We start from the raw sequence: 20524 nt of genomic DNA on the forward strand, positions 1-20524 counted from the left end.
TCAGAGCAAGAATTTTTGTTTTGTTTTGTTTTGTTTTCTGCACTTCCTGCCTGGAAACTCCTGGCAGAGGTTTCTAGTTTTCCTCACAGGGGGAAACCTAGCTATCTTCCATCCTTAGCGGGACAGCGGGGGTGGGGGTGCGGAGGGGGTGGGGGGAGTGAGGAGGTGGGGGCAGGAATCTTCGAAGGTGGGCGGGTGTGTGTGGCCGATGGGCATGACCTCAGCCCAAATTTGAATCTAATTTGGATAACGCCTGGGACCCTTGGGTGGCAGATCTTCCTTTCCTCCCTGTCCCCCTCCTTCACTGAAGGCATCTTTACCGAGCATCTGCTCCGTACAGCAGGCGCTGTAGCTAAGAAGTGGAACTTAGGTGCTAGTCGGGGAGACACGCAAAAAACAAAACCAAGCACCACCAAAACGCAACGGGATGCGTTGAGGAGCTTCGGGGAGATCAAGCACGGGGTTGATGCCAGGGTGCTGGCAAGACCTACCCACTCCGGCAACCCCGGGCTCCGCCCAGCGCGCGTTGCTAGGAACTCGCCTCCGCGGTTGCTAGGGGCTGTCACAGCCCTCGGAGTCTCGCGAGGATCTTCAAGACTTCGCGCAGGACCGCCCATCGGTTGCCGGGAGACCGCGCAGCCTCCGCCCGGCTGGCGCTTCTGTCTGCGGGGGGCAAGAGTCGACCACCAGAGCCATGGTGAGGAGGAGCGGGGGCCGGGGGCTCCTTGGTTACCCGGCCCTGCGCGCAGAGAGGCCCCCGGACGGGGAAGCCTGGGTCCCCGGGACCTGTGCACGCTGAGACCCCAGAATGGGGAGGCCTGGAGCTCCGGGTTACAGGAACTGAGGCCTTGGTACTCTCGTGGCGTCTTGGGGAGGAGAGCACTGGGTGCTCGGGGTCCTGGATCGCGGATCCCACACGCACTTGGACCTGAGCGATCCGAGCTCTCTGAGCTCTCCAGGATCCGGCCCTCGCAGGGGTGCTCGTAGACGCCCCGCCCCGATCCAGGGTCTGGTGTGCACGCTGTCCAGAAGGACCTGGTCAGAAGGATTTCCTGTTTGGAAGTCTCAATCCTCCAGATCTTTAGGACTTAGTACAGGCAGGCCTAGGACCCTGGTGCATGCAGCGTCCCATGGCGCACAGTCGGGTTCAGGGACCTCCATTCTCTGGGACGAAGAGCCTGGGGCACACCAGCGTGGCTAGGGGTCCCTCTGCACCAAGGGGTCCTGGACAGAGCCTCAGGGTACAGTAGCTGCTGTTTCCTTGCAGAGCTTCGGAGGAGTCAGGCCTATACGGAGCAGAGCAGGGTGAGAGCTCATGGCTTCACCAGTTCTACATCCCTGTCTCTCTCCCGTAGTAGGACCCTCAGCTGCCCCGCCCTGATACAGGAGTTTTCAGGAGCTGGTTTTCCAGGCAGACGCAGCAGGAGGGAGTATCAGCTGGTGGGGAGGATGCCTCTCCCAGAGCTATGCCAAGCCCCTGCACTTGGCTGTGAATTACCAAGTAGTTAAGAACCTGTGGGACCTTCTCTTGGGCTGGACTTCTTGGAGTAGAAGGCTGGGAAAGAGGGCAAGAGGCTAGGAGTAAAGATTTCAGTGCATGGGTCTTTTAAAACCAGCTGGAAAAGACCACCAAAATACCTACGTGTATCACTAGCTTGTTGGAATATGGGTGATTTTCCTGTTTTCTTTTTACGTTTCTGTGTTTTCTAAGATCCATGTAAAAGTTTTTTGTAAAAAATTTTTTTAAATAAATTTCTTTTGTAGTCACAAAAACGTTAGACCTGTAGACATACATAAATACATATAAAAGCATTAATAGAAGCATTTAGATGCACACACACACGTGTTACAGAAACATGTAGATGCATGCACACACAAAAGCATGAATCACAGAATTAGTTAGAAGTGAAGGCAGAAGGTAAGGATTTGGAAGTTCAATACCTACTTGAGTGGCCCTTGGCAAGTGAATGGGGGTGGGAGGTTCTTTCATCTTGTCCAAGTTGTTAAAAGCAAAAGTGACACTATGACCAGTTCCGTGTGGTTCATTTACAGAGCACCCACTCTGTGGTGAGTGCTGTCTGCTTCAGCTCTTGACCAAGGCCCTTGGAAGCAGTTTTATATTTGGAAGAAACGAAGCCTCATGTCACCACCTGTGATCGTTGCTGTAGGGCCGTTTCTCCTTACCCAGTTTTTTTGCAGGTTTCTCTATGGTGGTTACCAGGTATTATTGCCAACATGGTAATGTTTGACAGTGTGCTATTGGGATTCTTCCTGGCTAAGTAAATTTTGTATTCATGCCCAGGAGGTCCCTGACACATACCAAGGAGTCGATTTGGAACACACGTTCCCCCTCCCTTCCTTTTTGAGGGAGAAATGTTCTCTTCTGAAAAGGATGATTTTTTCCCTTGCTTCTTGAAAGGTGTCAACAGAGAATGTGTGGGGTGGTTATGGGTGGGAAACCTGAGGGCACAGTGATGTGCTCCAGATGGGGCATGAGACAGTGAGCAATAGGAGAGAGGTGCCAGAACAGGTACTCTTATCCCAGTATGCCCAGGGACTCATCAGAGCCAGCCAGAAGGTGATGCCTTTAGACAGAGTTTCCCTTCCTTACCTAATCATCTTTTCTTTAATCAAAGGCACCCAAGAAGAAAGGAAAGAAAGGGAAAACCAAAGGTACCCCGATTGTTGACGGGCTTGCTCCGGAGGACATGAGCAAGGAGCAGGTGAGCAAGGCCTTAGCCTCGTCTTGGGTCGGGATGGGACTGGTGGGTGTTGCTCCAAGTTGTCTCTGGCTGTGTGTCTTTATGAACTTCTTTCAGACTACTGCCTACTGCCTCCTTGTCTGTCTCCCCTTAGTCTGTTCCTGCACTTCTATCCAAACCAGTATATGCTATCTCCCATTTCCATTCTTCTCATTTTCTCCAAAACTATCAAGTGGAGTACATATTTTTAAAAAAACAACATTACAGGGATGCCTGGGTGGCTCAGCAGTTGAGCATCTGCCTTCAGCTCAGGACATGATCCCGATTCCGAGATCAAGTCCCACATCAGGCTTCCTGCATGGAGCCTGCTTCTCCTCCCTCTTTGTCCTTCTCCAATTGACTTATTTCTCTCAGCATAATACCCTCCAGTTCTATCCATGTGGAAGCAAATGGTGAGTATTCGTCTTTTCTGATGGCTGAGTAATATTCCATTGTGTGTGTGTGTGTGTGTGTGTGTGTGTATACACATACATATATATACCAGATTTTCTTTATTCATTCATCTGTCAAAGGACATTGTGGCTCTTTCCCTTTCCACAGTTTGACTGTTGTGGACATTGCTGTTACAAACATTGGGGTGCAGGTGTCCCGGGATATAAAACCTATTTTTAATTTTCTGTGTATCCTTTCAGTCTTACCCTTTTATGTAGCTGATGTTTGCTGAGCTGTTATCACTGTATATGCATATATAGTATTCTTATTTATTTTATTTGCCATTAAACAGTTGGAATTATTTTAAGTCACTTGTTCATTTTGATTAAGAGCTAGAGAACATAATTATATAATTATAATTTCAGTCAAAGCCTCTTAAAAACTGTAACACAGGGATCCCTGGGTGGCGCAGCGATTTAGCGCCTGCCTTTGGCCCAGGGCGCGATCCTGGAGACCCGGGATTGAATCCCACATTGGGCTCCCGGTGCATGGAGCCTGCTTCTCCCTCTGCCTATGTCTCTGCCTCTCTCTCTCTCTCTCTCTCTGTGTGACTATCATAAATAAATAAAAATTAAAAAAAAACCAACTGTAACACATTATGAATGATGAGAGCAGATGTAGTGCCTCCCTCAGCCTCCATCTTGATGACTGACCCGTGAGTGTCTGATAGGGACCTGTGGAGGGTTCCATGTCAGCTTGTGTGTTAGTGTTAATAAACCTAACTTTCTTTTGATATATTTTTTTAAGATTTATTTATTTATTTGAGAGAGAAAGAGCAAGAGAAGGAGAGAAGCAGACTCCTCACTGAGCTCAGGGCCTGATGCAGGGCTTGATCCCAGGATCCTGAGATCGTGACCTGAGCCAAAACCAAGAGTTGAGTTGGAGGCTTAATGAACTGAGCCACCCAGATGTCCTTCTTTTGATAGTTTTATGATAAGATGTAAATACAAAGGAAATACCATGAGCTGAAGGTGGAGAGCTGGGCAGAGGCCCTTGCACAGTGGTGAGGAGTTGCTTTATTCTGTATGCAGGGAAACCATAGGTAGTTCAGCAGATGGTAATGGGTTCAAGTTTGTATTTTGGAGAGATCACTGGAGCTGCTGTGTGGAGATTGGATTGCACATCATATTGTCCCAACACTTGAGCTGTTTCTTGTCTCTGTGGATACAGGACTGGGACACAGCAGTGGTCATTCTGCACGTGTGCGACTGCCACCCCAGATCTCTCCAGGGTCCAGCAGGGTTGAGGGACTGGGGACAGCTGCAGTCAGTTAATTGGATGATTACTCTATGGGCATTGGGCTCCGGGTGGTATGTTTTTTTTTTTTTTTTTTTAAATATTTTATTTACTTATTTATTGAGAGAAAGTGAGAGAGTGAGAGCAAGGGGAGGGAAGATAGAGAGGGAGAGAATCTCAAGCAGACTCTGCTGAGCACAGAGCCTGATGAGGGACTTGATCTCATGACTCTGATATCATGACCTGAGCCGTAATCAAGAGTTGGATGCTTAACTGACTGAGCCACCCAAGCACCCTTGTTTCCTGAGTTTTTTTTTTTTTTTAAGATTTTATGTATTTATTTATTCATGAGAGACACACACACACACAGAGGCAGAGACACAGGCAGAGGGAGGAGCAGGCTCCATGCAGGGAGCCTGATGTGGGACTCGATCCCGGGACTCCAGGATGATGCCTTGGGCCGAAGGCAGGCGCTAAACCAGTGAGCCACCCAGGGATCCCCTGTTTCCTGAGTTTTAAAGAGAAGCTAGAAATCCATATATTTATAAGAAACCCAATATTCATTGAAATCTGACAGTCAGCCAGTCAAAGTAGGTAGGAGCCTAGTGTAAGCTATTTTGAGTTTGGACACTAAAGGTCTGTGACACGAAGACCCTGCCATCCACTGAGGCCCTAGTCAGACGCTCCTGCACAGCCAGGCTCCATGCAGGTTCCTCACCACAGAGCTCCTCCGGCTACCACTCCTCAGGTGGTTGTTATCTTGGCCTTCTCTTCATGTGAGAAATGTGATTTCTCTGTGGGGAGTGGGGTTATCAGGAGAGAAACCCTTAACAGTGAGTGGCTTGATGTTGTGCTCAAAAGATTACAAATTCTTTTTTTTTTTTTTTTTAATTTAAATTTTACTTAGTTAACATGCAGTGCCATATTGGTTTCTGGAGTAGAATTCAGTGATTCATCACTTCCATACAACACCCAATGCTCACCCTAACATGCCCACCCCCCATGTATTCCATCCCCCAGCCACCTCCCTCATCCCTCAGTTTGCTCTCTATCACTACGAGTCTTTTATGGTGGGGCACCTGGGTGGCTCAGTAGGTTAAGCGTCTGCCCTTGGCTCAGGTTTTGATCCTGGGGTCCTGATAACAAGCCCCATATCAGGCTCCCCATGTTGTTGCAAATGGCAAGACCTCATTCTTTTTGATGGTTGAGTAGTATTCCATTATATGTATATTCCTCATCTTCTGTATCCATTCATCAGTTGATGGACATTTGGGCTCTCTCCAATTTGGTTATAGTAGATAATGCTGCTGTAAACATTGGGGTGCGTGTACTGCTTCAAATCTGTATTTTGTATCCTTTGGGTAATAAATACCTAGTATTGCTATTGCTGGGTCATAGAGTAGTTCTTGTTTTAACTTTGTGAGATACCTGTCTGCTGTTTTCCAGAGTGGCCACACCAGTTTGTATTCCAACCAACAGTGTAAGAGGGTTCCCCTTTCTCCCCTTTCTCAGTCTAAAAGGGTCCCCCTTTTTCCCCTCCTGCCAACACCTCTTATTTCTTATGTTGTTAATTTTAGCCATTCTGACTGGTGTGAGGTAGTGTCTCAATCTGGTTTTGATTTGTATGTCCCTGATGATGAGTGATGGTGAGCATTTTTTCATGTGTCTGTCAGCCATCTGGATGTGTTCTTTGGAAAAGTGTCTATACATATTTCTTCTGCCCATTTCTTAACTGAATTATTTGTTTTCTGGGTGTTGAGTGTGATAAGCTCTTTATAAATTTTGGATACTAGCCCTTTATCTGAAATATCATTGCAAATATCTTCTCCCATTCTGTGGGCTGCCTTTTACTTTTGTTGATTGTTTCCTTTGCCGTGCAGGAGCTTTTTATCTTGATGAAGTCCTAATAGTTCATTTTTGCTTCTGTTTCCCTTGCCTCTGGAGACATTGATGACCAAATCTTGATGGAAATAAAATTCACAAGGAAACCAAGAGCCTGTCCTACTTTCCTTTTAATTTTAACCTATTTGCAGATTTGCAGTTGGTTTTGGATCAAACCTTTTTTGACTGTTAGGGGGTCTTCTGGTTTTGTGTATTTTTTTTGCTTAACACATACCTTTAAAGGTGAGTGTTTTTTAATTTAGCATTATTTTGTGAATATCTATGGTGCTCTAACATTTTCTTATCTGTGTGTCTTTGGGACCTATGATCCTACTATAGATTTACTCTAATTTTTCAATCATTTCACTATTTATTTATTTATTTATTTATTATTATTTTTTTATTTTTATTTATTTATGATAGTCACACAGAGAGAAAGAGAGAGAGACAGAGACACAGGCAGAGGGAGAAGCAGGCTCCACGCACTAGGAGCCCGATGTGGGATTCGATCCCGGGTCTCCAGAATCGTGCCCTGGGCCAAAGGCAGGCGCCAAACCGATGCGCCACCCAGGGATCCCTCATTTCACTATTTAAAATCATCTTAGATTACTTCCTTTTAAAATTTTTAAAAAGGATTTATTTATTTGTTTGAGAGAGAGTGCATGTGTGTGAGTGGGGGGGAGGGGCAGAGGGAGAGAACCTACAAGCAGATACCCCACTGAACGTGGAGCCCGACTAGCTCTATCCCACCATCCATGAGATCATGACCTGAGCCAAAACCAAGAGTTGGACTCAACCAACTGAGCCACCCAGGTGCCCTATCCTTTTAAAATTTTTTGCTGTTGTAATAATGGTGTGGCTAATATCTTTGAGCAGAAAGCTCTTGTGTTTTTTGCAAAATTTCTTTAGTCTAAATTCCCAGGAATGGATTAAAGGATATAATCATTTTATGACTATTGCCCACATTCAAGATATTTCTTTCTTTTTTTTTTTAATTTTATTTATTTATTCATGAAAGAGACAGAGAGGTAGAGACATAGGTAGAGGGAGAATCAGGCTCCATGCCGGGAGCCTGATGTGGGACTCGATCCTGGGACTCCAGGATCATGCCCTGAGCCAAAGGCAGGTGCTTAACCGCTGAGCCACCCAGAAGTCCCCACATTCAAGATATTTCTATTTTCTGAATCTGTCCTATCTTTGGAACCTTCCTAGCGTCATATATTTTTAAAGAGATTTTATTTATTTATTCACGATAGACACAGAGAGATAGGCAGAGACATAAGCAGAGGGAGAAACAGGCTCCCTGCAGTACTCTGATGCAGGACTCTGTCTCAGGACCCCAGGATCACAACTTGAGCCAGAGGCAGATGCCCAACCACTGAGCCATGCAGGTGCCCCCTAGCATCATATTTTCACTTTTTACTTTTAGTTTTTACTTGTTTGTAGGTGTGAGTTGTCCTTCTTTTTTCTTTGAATTGGGTGGGCCCTTGCTGGGTCCTCATGGCTCTGCTCTGCCTGGCAGGTGGAGGAGCATATCAGCCGCATCCGCGAGGAGCTGGACCGTGAACGCGAGGAGCGCAACTACTTCCAATTAGAGCGGGACAAGATCCACACCTTCTGGGAGATCACACGGAGGCAGCTGGAGGAGAAGAAGGCTGAGCTGCGCAACAAAGACCGGGAGATGGAGGAGGCTGAGGAGAGGCATCAGGTTGAGATCAAGGTAAGTGGGGCTGACCTGCCTATCCCAGCAGGTCTTCGCGTATGGAACAGAGGGGTGGACAAGGGACAGGGGGCATTTTCTCTCCTTTCTTTGGGGGTTGCGCCCTTTGTACCCTTTACACTGGGAAATGAAGGTATTTTTCATAAAAGGATATGTGCGTACAGGTGAGCATGCATATGCAAGAGTGTGTGTGAGAGTGTGCAGGTGAGCAGGTGGTGCTCCCGCTGCCCACAGGTCTACAAGCAGAAGGTGAAACACCTGCTGTACGAGCATCAGAACAACCTGACAGAGATGAAGGCCGAGGGCACCGTGGTCATGAAGCTGGCCCAGAAGGAGCACCACACACAGGAGGGTATACTACGCAAAGATATGCGGGCGCTAAAGGTGGAGCTCAAGGAGCAGGAGTTGGCCAACGAGGTGGTGGTGAAGAACCTGCGGCTGGTAGGTGTGAGGGTCGCCAGGGCCTGATTGGCTCCTGGGGACCGTGAACTCCTGATTATTCAACATAACTGGGAATTCATATTTTTTATAGAAGTTCCTCACATTTTAGCAATTAATTGAAATATTAAAAGAAAATAAGCACACAGCCAGACAAATCTCATTTGGGAGCCAAGTACAAAGTCATGTCTCAACTTGAGTAACAAACTGACTTCACAGGGTCCCTCTCCACATGCTGCTGATACCTGACACCTGGCTGCTTTCCCAGGGAGTCTATCAGGTGCACCTAGAAATATACAGAACCATTAAAGTGTCCAGTGTGCTAGCCCCTAGGCAGCCACAGCAGTTTGTCATGCAAGTCAGGTTCATGAGTACCTGGCCGAGTTTTTGGTCCTTTCTGAGAGGGGGCTGGCGAGGTTCCAGATGGTGGTTGAAATTCGTTTGGTGAGTGCTTGTAAGGTCCCAGGCCCTGATGGTCCAGTAAGGAGATGGAAGACAGAATAGACTGTTGAATGCATAGAGCATATCCACAGGCATGAGTGCTGTGGGAAGAGGGTGCTGGGGATTGGGGGGGTGTTGCATTTTTTCACAAGAAGTTCTGGGGATGCCTCAATGAGAAGGTGACATTTGGAAAAAAGCTGGAAGGAGGTGGGGGCTGAGCTGGGCTTGAGGAGACCAAGTCTGGAGAAGGGATAGGGAATGAGCCAGTGTGAAGGTCCAGAGGAACAAGGGGCAAGGAGGTGCGGGAGATAGGTCAGAGCTTGTTGGCATCAAAAACCACAGTTAGGGTTGGGCCTTTGACCCAAGCTGAGTTGGGGTACCTTTGGTGGACTTGGGGTGAGGGAAGATGTGTCTGACTTTGGTTTTCTTTCTTTCTTTCTTTCTTTTTTTTTTTTTTTTTTTTTTAAGATTTTATTTATTTATTCATGAGAGACACAGAGAGAAAGAGAGGGGAGAAGCAGGCTCCATGCAGAAGCCCGATGTGGGACTCGATCCCAGGACCCCAGGATCATGCCCTGAGCCAAAGGCAGATGCTCAACCGCTGAGCCACACAGGCATCCCTGACTTTGGTTTTCTAAGGCTCTTTCCTGGCCATGGGTTGAGAAGACTTTGTCACACATTTGCCTCATGCCTAGAGGCAAACCAGCCTCAACTCAATCTGGAAAAAAATCAGTAATGGTGCAGACTTTGCAGCGAAGCCTGAGGGTGAAGTCTTGGTCTGCAAGAATTGTCTGGTCTTTGCTGACAGAAGTACAGCCTGGGCTGGTTTCCAGTGAATTTAGTAATGTGGGGCTGTCTGCTTACCTGAGGCCTGCATATGGAATAGTTACATGGTCAGTTCCCCTTTGTACAAAAATACTACTCTAAAATATAATCTAAATTTTTTATTGAAAAATTTAATATATAACTGTCATAATAATAAATTTATTTATTTATTTATTTATTTATTTATTTATTTATTTATTTATTTATGATTTTATTTTATTTCAGGCTCCCTGCAAGGAGCCTGATGTGGGACTCATTCCCAGATCCCAGGATCACGCCCTGGGCCAAAGGCAGATGCTTAATCACTGAGCCACCCAGGCGTCCCTATAACTGTCATAATAATTTTTAATACTGCTCTAAGACACAGCTGAGGCAGAGTTGGCAGGCATCTGGAGAGTGCCTACAGCTCCGTGTAGACATGGCCAGTGGTCTCCAGCCTGGGTGGAGGCAGAGTGAGCCAAGGGCCAAGCATGATTAGTGTTTGGAATGTCTTATAATTCTCTGTCAAGCTCAGAGGTGACTTTAGCTGAGGGAATTGAATTACGAAATGTGGGAATTACCAAAACCACATTATTCTGAGCATGATACGTGAGCTTGGAGATGAGGGGAACCCAGAACCTACCAGTAACAGCACAGGGTTTACTGAGTTGAATTTTTCATACCACTGAGGAGCTGGGCCAGCCCCAGGGAGAGGCTTCTGTGTGTATGTGTCACCTGGTAACAGCCTGCTTCTCTGCCTTTGCAGAAGCACACTGAGGAGATCACCAAGATGCGGAATGACTTTGAGAGGCAAGTGCGAGGTTGGTTTCTCACATGCACGCTGAATAAGACAGTGCCAGAGCCCCTCCCATCAGAAGGTCATTTACCTTCAGGGCTACTAACCCAAGCACAGAAACCAGGTTAAATTGGGCCAGACATGCTAAGAGAAGATGTGATAGCTTCCAAGACTGATGGATTGTTCAGAATCCCGGAACAACTTATTTCCATGCAAGCTGGAGAGGCTGTGATGACCACCTACTTCCCCACTCCTGGCATAAATCAGCAGTTAGGAGCAACTGGTAGTATTCTTAGAATAGTCTTTTCCATGGCTCCTGACCTGAGGGGGCTCCTATTTGAGAAGTCTGTCCGGTTTACTGATGAGACTCTGTAGTCTGACTGGCTGACCACACTGCCATGCGATCAGGTGACCCTAACCCAGGGATTGATTAGCAATGTCTGCTACACACAAAGGAAGGCAGACTATGTTGTGCATGCTGTATGTCATTTGTGAGCTTGTTTGCACAGCCTTTGTCCTGGTGGGTGTTCTTGGGCTGTGTTTATAGGTTCCATCTCTTCTGGAGCCTCTGGGTAATCTGCTCCTCTCTGTGCTTCTGCCTTTCAGAAATTGAGGCCAAGTATGATAAAAAGATGAAGATGCTTAGGGACGAGCTTGACCTGCAGAGAAAGACTGAGATCCATGAGGTGGAGGAGAGGAAGAATGGCCAGATCAACATGCTGATGCAGCGGCATGAAGAGGCCTTTGCAGACATCAAGAACTACTACAACGACATCACCCTCAACAATCTGGCCCTCATCAACTCCCTCAAGGTGCCACTCAAGGGCTGACCAGATCAGGAGTCCAGACACTAACCCTTGGCCCCATTGGGCCCAACACCCCTACTTACAAAAATATCTGTTGTCCTTGACTGAAATTCATAGGTACTGTAACCTCTCCACATTTATAGCTGAAAACAGCCAGGATGTTACCCTGAGTATAGTGTAGATGGGGCTGTGGGGCAGGATGCATCTGACAGGTAGAAAAGGTCATGCAGAATTGCAGTGGGAGCTACAGCATGGCTGCACGAGTGGTGTCATCATCCTGTAAGTGCTGGCAGTGGCAGAGTTCCCTAAGTGGGGAATGCCCCATGGGTCCTGAGCAAAGTGTTATCTCAATTTGTGTAGAAGGGGCATTCCTAGAAAATTCAGAATAAGTTAAGACCGTGCAAAATTACTCTGTTTATACATAAAATAGGTCTAGGACCTCAGGGCTGTTCTTTGAGGGCAGGAGGGCTCATGGCCCTCACCCCCAAAGACCGCAGCTCCCTCTGCTTTGCCTAACCCTTCCACACCTGCGCTTGTGCCAACAGGAACAAATGGAGGACATGCGCAAGAAGGAAGATCACCTCGAGAAGGAGATGATGGAGGTGTCTATGCAGAACAAGCGCCTGGCAGACCCTCTCCAGAAGGCTCGGGATGACATGAACGAAATGCAGAAGAAGCTCAGGAACTATGAGTGGGACAAGCAGATTCTGATTGTGAGTTTCCTCCTGAATTTACCTCTCTCACACTTTCTCCGGGGCTCAGGAGAAGAACATCAGTAAGCTGTCTCCTGAGACCTAGAGCAGGGTTTGGCCTTTAGGGACAAATACATCTCTCCTTTGTTTGACTGGTGTCCTCCATAGATGGGAGGGGAAGTTGGTGCGTGCTCTGTGAGACATTCCTACCAGCCTGCCAGTGTTAGGCTTAGCTTCTTGTGTCTTTGAGCCAGCTCATGCTTGCTTGCTTGCTTTCTATTTTCTTTTCTTTTTTTTTTTTTTTTAAGATTGTATTTATTTATTCATGAGAGACACACACACACACACAGAGGCAGAGACACAGGCAGAGGGAGAAGCAGGCTCCATGTAGGGAGCCCAATGTGGGACTCGATCCCAGACCCCAGGATCACACCCTGGGCCAAACATGGCGCTAAACTGCTGAGCCACCCAGGCTGCCTTCTTTTTCTTTTTCTTTTTCTTTTTCTTCTTTTTCTTTTCTTTTCTCTTTTCTTTTCTTCTTTTCTTTTTTTCTTTTTTTCTTTCTTTTCTTTCCTTTTTCCTTTTTCCTTTTCTTTTCTTTTCTTCTTTTTTCTTTCTATTGAAGCAGTCTACAGCCAGTATGGGCCTTGAACTCCTAACCCTAAGATCAAGAGTCACCAGGTGATCCTGAGCCAGCTCTTTCCGATGATTATTTTTGGGCTTGCCGCCCCCTAGGAGCCTGTGGTATGTGGATGCCTGATCCGAATACTTTTTGTGTCCTACCCCTCATTTTCTCTCCAGTGTACAAAAGCCCGTTTGAAGGTCGCTGAGAAAGAGCTGAAGGCCCTACAGTGGGAACATGAGGTGCTGGAGCAGCGGTTCCTCAAGGTGAGCAGGTGCTGGGCGGTCCTGCAGCGGGCTGGCTGGATGCCTGACCAGTGAGGAACTCTTCCTGCACCTGGTTCCCAGGGGTTTTAGTACTGTTGCTGGGTTTTCAAGGTTTGAAGCTAGGAGTCCTGTTGCCCACTCCTTATTCTGCAAGGCTCTATGAGGTGATGAGGCACAAACCTGTGGCACGTTCTGTAGAAGGCCCCGCAGATGCCCTGGTGGGAGCTAGTCATTCCCAGTTCTCCTGCAGGCTCATCTCTGAGACACATGAAGGGTACCTGTCCCCTTGCATCTGGGATCTTTTTCATCTATAGACGTGTCTCTAAGTACTAAAGTGTTAGGCGTGCTTGGTAAGGAAGGAAGTCATGGAATCCTGACATCTGTAAGTGAACATGAGAGGGCCTTCCTGCTGCTCAGCGCTGTTCTCCTCACAAGTGGTAGCAGCTCCTTTTGTTTCTCACAGACGTCCTGTGTATCCTTGTATAGCTGTGGCTTCATGCGCTTTTTCTTTTCTTTTCTTTTTTAATCTCCACTTAGTTGTGCTCTCTCTCCAGATTGTGCACATAGAACAGCCAGGTTAGGCTCTTTGCCTGAGGGCCCCACTGTTCATGCAGCCAGTTCCCCTGGACAGATATCTGTTTCAGTCCATTGCTGTTGCAAACATGGCAGCCACAATCATCCTTTTAAGTTTTTTTTTTTTTTTTTTTTTTTTTTAAAGATTTTATTTATTTACGAGAGACATGGAGAGAGAGATAGAGAGAGGCAGAGGGAGAAGCAGGTTCCATGCAGGGAGCCCGATGTGGGACTCGATCCCGGGACTCCGGGATCACGCCCTGAGCTGAAGGCAGATGCTCAACCACTGAGCCACCCAGGCATCCCAGTTTTTTGTTTTTTAACAAAAGATTCTATTTATCTATTTGAGAGAGAGAAAAAAAAAAAAAAAAAAACGAGTGGGGTGGGGGAAGGGCAGAGGGAGAAGCAGACTCTCTACTGAGCAGGGAACCCAATGTGGGGCTTGATCCCAGGACCTTGGGATTCTGACCTGAGCCCAAGGCAGAGGCTTCCCCGACTGAGTCACCAAGGTGCCTATGGAGTTTATCTTTGTGTAACTGTGAGCATCTCTTTTAAGAAAGTCAATCTCTAGCAGTAGGATTGCTGGGCCAGAAGGTTTGTTGTTCAGAATTTGGATAAAGTTTGCTCAGAGGAGCTGTTCTCTTTATTTTTTTTATGTTCATCTTATTTTAATTAAGTAATTGGATAATTTTTAAAATTAAAAAAAAATTTTTTTTAAAGATTTTATTTATTTGTTCATGAGAGACACAGAGAGAGAGGCAGAGACACAGGCAGAGAGAGGGGAGAAGCAGGCTCCCTATGGGGAGCCTGATGTTTTATTCAATCCCAGGACCCTGGGATCATTACCTGAGCCAAAGAGAGACACTCAACAACTGAGCCACCCAGGTGCCCCTGTCAACAGCTTTTATTTTTTATTTAATTTTTTATTATTTTTTAAAAAGATTTTATTTATTTTATTCATGAGAGACACAGCAAGAGAGAGAGAGAGAGAGAGAGAGGCAGAGACACAGGCAGAGGGAGAAGTAGGCTCCATGCTAGGAGCCCAATGTGGGACTCGATTCTGGGTCTCCAGGATCACAACCTGGGCTGAAGGTGGAGCTAAACTGCTGAGCCACCCGGGCTGCCCTGTCAACAACTTTTAAAGACCAAAGTGACAGGGACTAGATTGAAGCAAATCTAGGGAAAACTGTACAGTAAGGAGAAGCATAAGATGCTGTGGGTTTGAGCAGAATTCTCTTCTCTTTCTAGCTGTAAGATATGTTTTTATACCTTTAGAGAACATTCTGGAAGGGGTTACAGCCTATGTTCATACGTGGCCTCTGGGAGGTTGGTTAAGGGGTGTTTTACTTTTTATACTTCCACAAAGTCTTGCTCTTTTATGTGCACAGTGAAAAGTAAAAGAACTAAAAGCTCTTTTTAAAAGAACACCTTTATTTATCGGCAGGCAGTTGGCTCCAGAGATGTTCTGTAGATCTGCTATTTGTGGGGCATGTTGACGTGTGGAGTTCTGGGCTCTGAGGCTGGCACAAGGAGTGCATCCCCTCAACATTGCTTGATGGAGTTGATGCTTTGATCTCACGTAGGGGTGATCAGGGACAGGGTCTTTCCTGAGCCTACTGCCCAAACCCAACCCCTCTGTGGGGCCTGACTACCTCTCACCAGGGTACCTGGCTGCTTCCTGAAACAGCTTAGTGGAAGTGGATCTGATTAGTGTTTTCTCCTGCCTTCCACAGCGTGGATGGCTGCACGTCTTTAATCTGTCATAGAGCGTGGGTGTGCAGGCAGTGTAGACAACACAGAGACCCACCCATGGGTGGGTACTGGTGAATGGAATTCATTCTGCAGAATTGGTATGTTCTGGCCCAGGCGGGGGTGGAGCTGGGGGGCAGAGGTAGGAAGAGGCTTCTCCCCAGTGCCACGCCCCCAGGGGAGGTGGCCTCTTTATCACCACCTGACCCTTGCAGGTGCAGCAGGAGCGGGATGAGCTATATCGGAAATTCACTGCAGCCATCCTGGAGGTACAGCAGAAGGTGGGCTTCAAAAACCTGGTTCTGGAGCGTAAGCTACAGGCGCTGAGTGCTGCTGTGGAGAAGAAAGAGGTGCAGTTCAATGAGGTGCTGGCGGCTTCCAACCTGGACCCCACAGCGCTGACCCTCGTGTCCCGCAAACTGGAGGTAGGTCCCGGGTGGGCTCCTGGGGAGGGGCTGGGCTGCAGCCTCACGTTCTTGCCCCACCCAGCAGGTATCCTGGGCTCAGGTTGGGGGTCACTGTGTCATACGTGTGTGTCAGCCTCTGTCATTCCAGTGGAGACCCTCAGTTAATGTTGGGGAGGGACCATCATGGTTTCCTGTGGCCCAAGCATAGATGGGTGTTGCAGATGTGTGCGCACAGGCCTGCGTGTGCTATTAGGCTCCCCATGCTCTCTTTACTGGTTTTGCTCATGTCTTTCTGAGGTCTTTCTTCTTAACCTCTTTGTACCATCTGGCCCTGAGCCACTGCCCATCCAGTCCTCAAGACGGGTTTAGCTTAGCCTGTCAGGCCCTGGGTCTCTCAAGCTGCTCTGAAAATGTTGGTCCTCTGGTCCTCAGGCATCTGGTGACAAACCAGGCCCTGGGGACAGCTGAGCCTGTGAGCTGTCAGCCAAGGCCACTGCCACAGTCCACCTGGCATACTAAGATGTCCTGGTTGATGTGGGCTGTGGGCAGGGCTATGGGCATGCCTTTGTGTCGGGGGCTGGGGCAGGCTTCCCAGAGGGAGTTAACATCTGAGCCAAGGCTAGAGCATCTGTCCAGTCATGAGTTCACAGGTATTTGTGCAGATGTTCCTCTCTGCTGGGGCTGTGTTGGGCAGAGGGGAGAGCACTGAACAAGACAGATGAGGCCTGGGTGCCCAGGGGTTACCTGAGTCAACTGAGGAATCAGGACAGTGATCACCACCACCTATGGCCCAGCAGAGAAAAAACCTGACAGCACCTGGCAGGTCATCTCCTGCCCAGAACTGGGCCTGGTGTCTCTGTTCCTGGGCCTAGTGAGGGCATGTCACAGAAAGAATGGGTGATGCTGGACAAGCAGTCTTTGTTGCTGCCAGGGAAGGTGGTTGTGCTGGGATCCTGGCCCCCTGGATGACCTGCAGCCATCAGACCTGGGGCAGCCCCAGGTACAGTTCCCTTGAGGGCCAGGAAGTTAGGATGCAGGTCTGCACGTTTCCATAGAGACGCCCAGTGAGGGGAGGCCAGCTTGTCCCAGAGGTCCCTCCTTCCAGAGTGGAGGGTGCTTGTGTCTCTGCTCCTCCTGTGTGGAGAAACAGATCTTCTGAGTCAGGGGCCTAAGGAGGTTTCACTGTGCAGGTGTGTTTTAACCCGAGAAATTCACAGGCAGCATTTTTTTTTTTAAAGATTTTATTTATTTATTAATGAGAGACACAGAGAGCAAGAGGCAGAGACACAGGCAGAGAGAGAAACAGGCTTCATGCAGGGAGCCCGATGTGGGACTCGATCCTGGGACCCCTGGGCTGAAGGCAGGTGCTCAACTGTTGAGCCATCCAGGCGTCCCTACAGGCAGCATATTTAAGGTGATTTGTCAACATACAGTTTAGCTGAACAGTTTAGCCCATCATCTGTTCACATGGCACTTGGGCCCAGAGGATTAACTGTGTTAGGTCACTTAATCTTTTCTTAAAGCACTCTAGGGGCACCTAGGGGGCTCAGTTGATTAAGCGTCTGGCTGACTCTTGGTTTCACTCAGGTTATGATCTCATGGGTTGTGAGATCGAGCCCCAAGACAGGCTCCCTCCACACGCAGTGTGGAGTCAGCTTGAGAGTCTGTCTCTCCTTCCCCACTCTCATACACATTCTCTCTCTCTTTCTCTCTCAATAAATAAATCATACACACACACACACACACACACACACACATAAAGTACTGTGGACTAGCCTACTGCCCACGTGGTCTTGACCTGAGGCTTGAGCTGCTACCTGATGTGTTGTACACTTGGGAGCCCCTTGCTCTGGTGTTGGGGGGAATGCAAGGCTGAAGGGAGGGAAGCAGAGCCAGAGGGATGGGAGTGGTTCTGAAGCATGTCTCCTGTGCCTGAATTTGAGGCTAGTGAGGAACCATGGAGGGTTCTGGGTGGGGCGGAGTAGATCAGAGACAGCCCCCTGGGAAGGCAGGAGGTGAGCTGGCACTGATGTGAGATGAAGGACTTGCTACTGATGGAGTCCAAGGTGACATATGCTTGTTTCTGGGTGAGACCAGGCATTGCTTCTGGGCAGCAGTGAGTCCTGGCTCAGTGGGCAGCAGGGCCTGTGGGGCCCGAGCCACTGGGACAGACTCGGGGCCTGAGGTGGTGCAGCCGCATAGGAGGGGCCTGGTCTGGGCTGGCAGCACCAGGGACCAGGGTGCTTGTCCCTACTTGTGTGTGAGACCCTATGAACGCTGTCAGGCAGGAAAAGTTGCCCTTTCCCCATTGGAAAGGGGAGGAGAGCTTTCCTGCCTTGGTTGTTGGGAAGGGCAGCTGGTCTTGGAGCTGGGTGAGCTAACTGTATGTTGCCAAAGGGGATAAAAGCAGTCCTATGCACAGTGGTCACTGCAGCTGTCCCCGTGGGCCAGGGCCTTTCCTGGTCAGTTTTCCTCCCAGGAGGCAGGTGGGGGTTCAAGGGGCCTCGGTTGCCCTGGCTTCTCAAACCTCTTGTCCTTACTTCTCATCATCTAGACAGCTTCCTTACAGAGAGGCAGGTCCTATTTTCTGTTTCCCCTTTGAAGACCTTTCTGTGTTGGCTGGCTGTTTCCTGTGTGGACGTACACATTGATGGAGCCAGGCTGCCATTCCCTGGATGTCTGGGGTTCCCTTGTGGAGCTCCAGGCCCCCCACCCCCATCTGCCTCTGCCCAAAGACAAGCTCAAAGATACATCCACCTTTCTCTCCTCAGGACGTTCTAGAATCGAAGAACACTACTATCAAGGACTTGCAGTATGAGCTGGCCCGGGTCTGCAAGGTACGAGGAACCCAGCCCACCCCCCCCCCCCCCGCCCTTCTCTCAGCCCCCCCCCCCCTCCCCCCGTATCATTTACACCTTCCAGGTATACACAGCCTGAGGCTGGCTGTGCCTTCTCAGGTCAATCTGTGTGTGGCCTGGGCCGCATCACCACAACTCTGGCCACCATCCTTGTGTCCCTTACAGGGCATGCCCAGCGGGTATCTGGTAAATGAGGGCAATTTGTCCAGCAGACTCTGTCTCTCTCTCCCTTTCTGACCTTTGCTCTTGCTGACCTGGCCTCTGGGGTGATTGGATGGGCTTCCTTTGTTTCTTCCACACAGGGAACAGTTACGACTCTCACCTTTTTTTCACTCCTTTGTAAGTCTGATGAAAGCTGCACACCCTGTCCCACACCAAAAATACACATCAGCATGGAAGCCTCCGGTAGTTGGGGAGGGGCAGTGAGTGCCTTGATCCCATTGCCCAAGAACCCAAGAGGGCCTGGGCCATGAACCCAAGAGGCCTCCCAGTGGTCTCACCTCCATGCCAGAGCCCACAGCTCTGTCTGGGCTTTGCCTGTGGGGAATGTGGACACAGTGCTGCCTACAGATCCCTTTACCTTGAGCAGCACCCCCATGAGTGTGACTCAGATAAGCCTATAAATCTGCAGGGTGGATGTACCTTCCTGGTTGTACTCTGCATCCTGGGTTGTGGAACCCCAGGAGGGAGGCAGTGCCTATCATTGGCGCTGGGCTTCATGGTGACCAGCCCTCCCTGGGCCTCTCCTCAGCCTGCCCATCTGGACCCTTCCCTTAGATATTCTGGTATCCCCTGATATTGACACACAGAATTAGGGCCCTCTACTGCTGTGTGCAGTTCTGGGGAAACGTCCATCACTCGTACCTGGTTGTCAGGAGGTCCGTCCCCTAGAGAGGGGTGAGAGCCAGGACACAGCCCTCTAGTTGTCTCTGGGGCTTGGCCATAGTTCACCCTTTAAATCTCAGCTCCAAGCTCCAGCACCCTTTTTTTTTTTGTTGATGGTGTGGATAATAAGCCCTTAGAGCTTTTGATCTGAGTCAGGGCAGGCTCCAGGCATTTCATGTACATCAGCTCTTCAAACACTTAGAACCATCTGATGCAATTCACCCTTTAAAAAGTATCCGTCTTCCAGAGTGGGAAACAGGAACCTTGCCTCATGTTGGCCCCACCAGCACTGCTGCCCAGACCTTAGCCTTCCTGGGAGTGGGGAGGGAGAGCCATCTGCACTCTCCACCTGGGGCAGGAGATAGCATCAAACAAAGCAGGGAGGCTCAGTGAGCACATATATGTGGAAGGTCATGCCTAGGAAGTCAAGGTGACCAGTTTGAATGAGAAATGCCGGACAAGGAACCAGGAGCATCCTCAGACCACAATTCTGCTCTGAGTCTGTATCTTCTGCCTCAGTTTCCCCATTTGTGAAATAACAACATCGGCAGCATCTACCATTGTGAATTACCTGAGTTCATGTATGTAAAAGTGCTTATGACCAGGTGTGGCCTCACATGAGGCACTGGTAAAGGTTAGCTTTATGGTTTCCCAGCACCACCCTCCCATGTCCTCCAGAGCTGAGTGGGCCTGGGCTGGAGTCAGCCTTGGCCTGGCCCTGCGCCCTGCCCTGATGTCGCTCTGATCCTATAGGCCCACAATGACCTGCTGCGCACCTATGAGGCGAAGCTCCTGGCCTTTGGGATCCCTCTGGACAACGTGGGCTTCAAGCCTCTGGAGACGGCTGTGATTGGGCAGACCCTGGGCCAGGGCCCTGCGGGACTTGTGGGCACACCAACGTAGAGCTCGACTGGGACTGCTCCCTGGATGACTTCCCTTTCACCAAGGACAGGAGCTGTTTGTTTTTTAGATTTGTATCATCTGCAAATGAAGGTTTTCTATGTTTGCTTTGTGTCCCATTGCCTGGCTCTGTGGAGGAGAGGCACCTCCTGGGCCCATGGTGCCCTGACCACTTCCTTCCCTGCTGCCTGTCCAGTCTCTGCAAACCCCTGCCCTCCTTCCCACCTCAGGGCCAGGGCAGCACTAGCAGAGGCCA

At 49.0% G+C, this 20524-nt stretch overlaps 1 protein-coding gene across 5 annotated transcripts; it reads left to right on the top strand.

Moving 5' to 3' along the window:
• Positions 1 to 544: 544 nt before the first annotated feature.
• Positions 545 to 20374, top strand: GAS8 (growth arrest specific 8). Of its 5 annotated transcripts, none has more exons than XM_072819681.1 (11): positions 546 to 697; positions 2637 to 2723; positions 7834 to 8031; positions 8266 to 8472; positions 10481 to 10535; positions 11117 to 11322; positions 11862 to 12029; positions 12810 to 12896; positions 15434 to 15643; positions 18397 to 18462; positions 20122 to 20374. In XM_072819681.1, exons 1-11 carry the CDS (start codon positions 695 to 697, stop codon positions 20269 to 20271), a joined length of 1437 nt encoding a protein of 478 aa, XP_072675782.1. In that variant the 5' UTR covers positions 546 to 694; the 3' UTR covers positions 20272 to 20374. The 5 variants fall into 5 exon arrangements, with proteins under 5 accessions (XP_072675783.1, XP_072675782.1, XP_072675785.1 ...); XM_072819684.1 differs by having other exon boundaries at positions 619 to 697; positions 10481 to 10524; XM_072819682.1 differs by lacking the exon at positions 12810 to 12896 and having other exon boundaries at positions 545 to 697.
• The last annotated feature ends 150 nt before the right edge of the window (positions 20375 to 20524 follow it).

Source organism: Canis lupus, chromosome 3 (assembly GCF_048164855.1).
Source record: "Canis lupus baileyi chromosome 3, mCanLup2.hap1, whole genome shotgun sequence".
In the NCBI taxonomy this organism is placed as follows: Eukaryota; Metazoa; Chordata; class Mammalia; order Carnivora; family Canidae; genus Canis; species Canis lupus.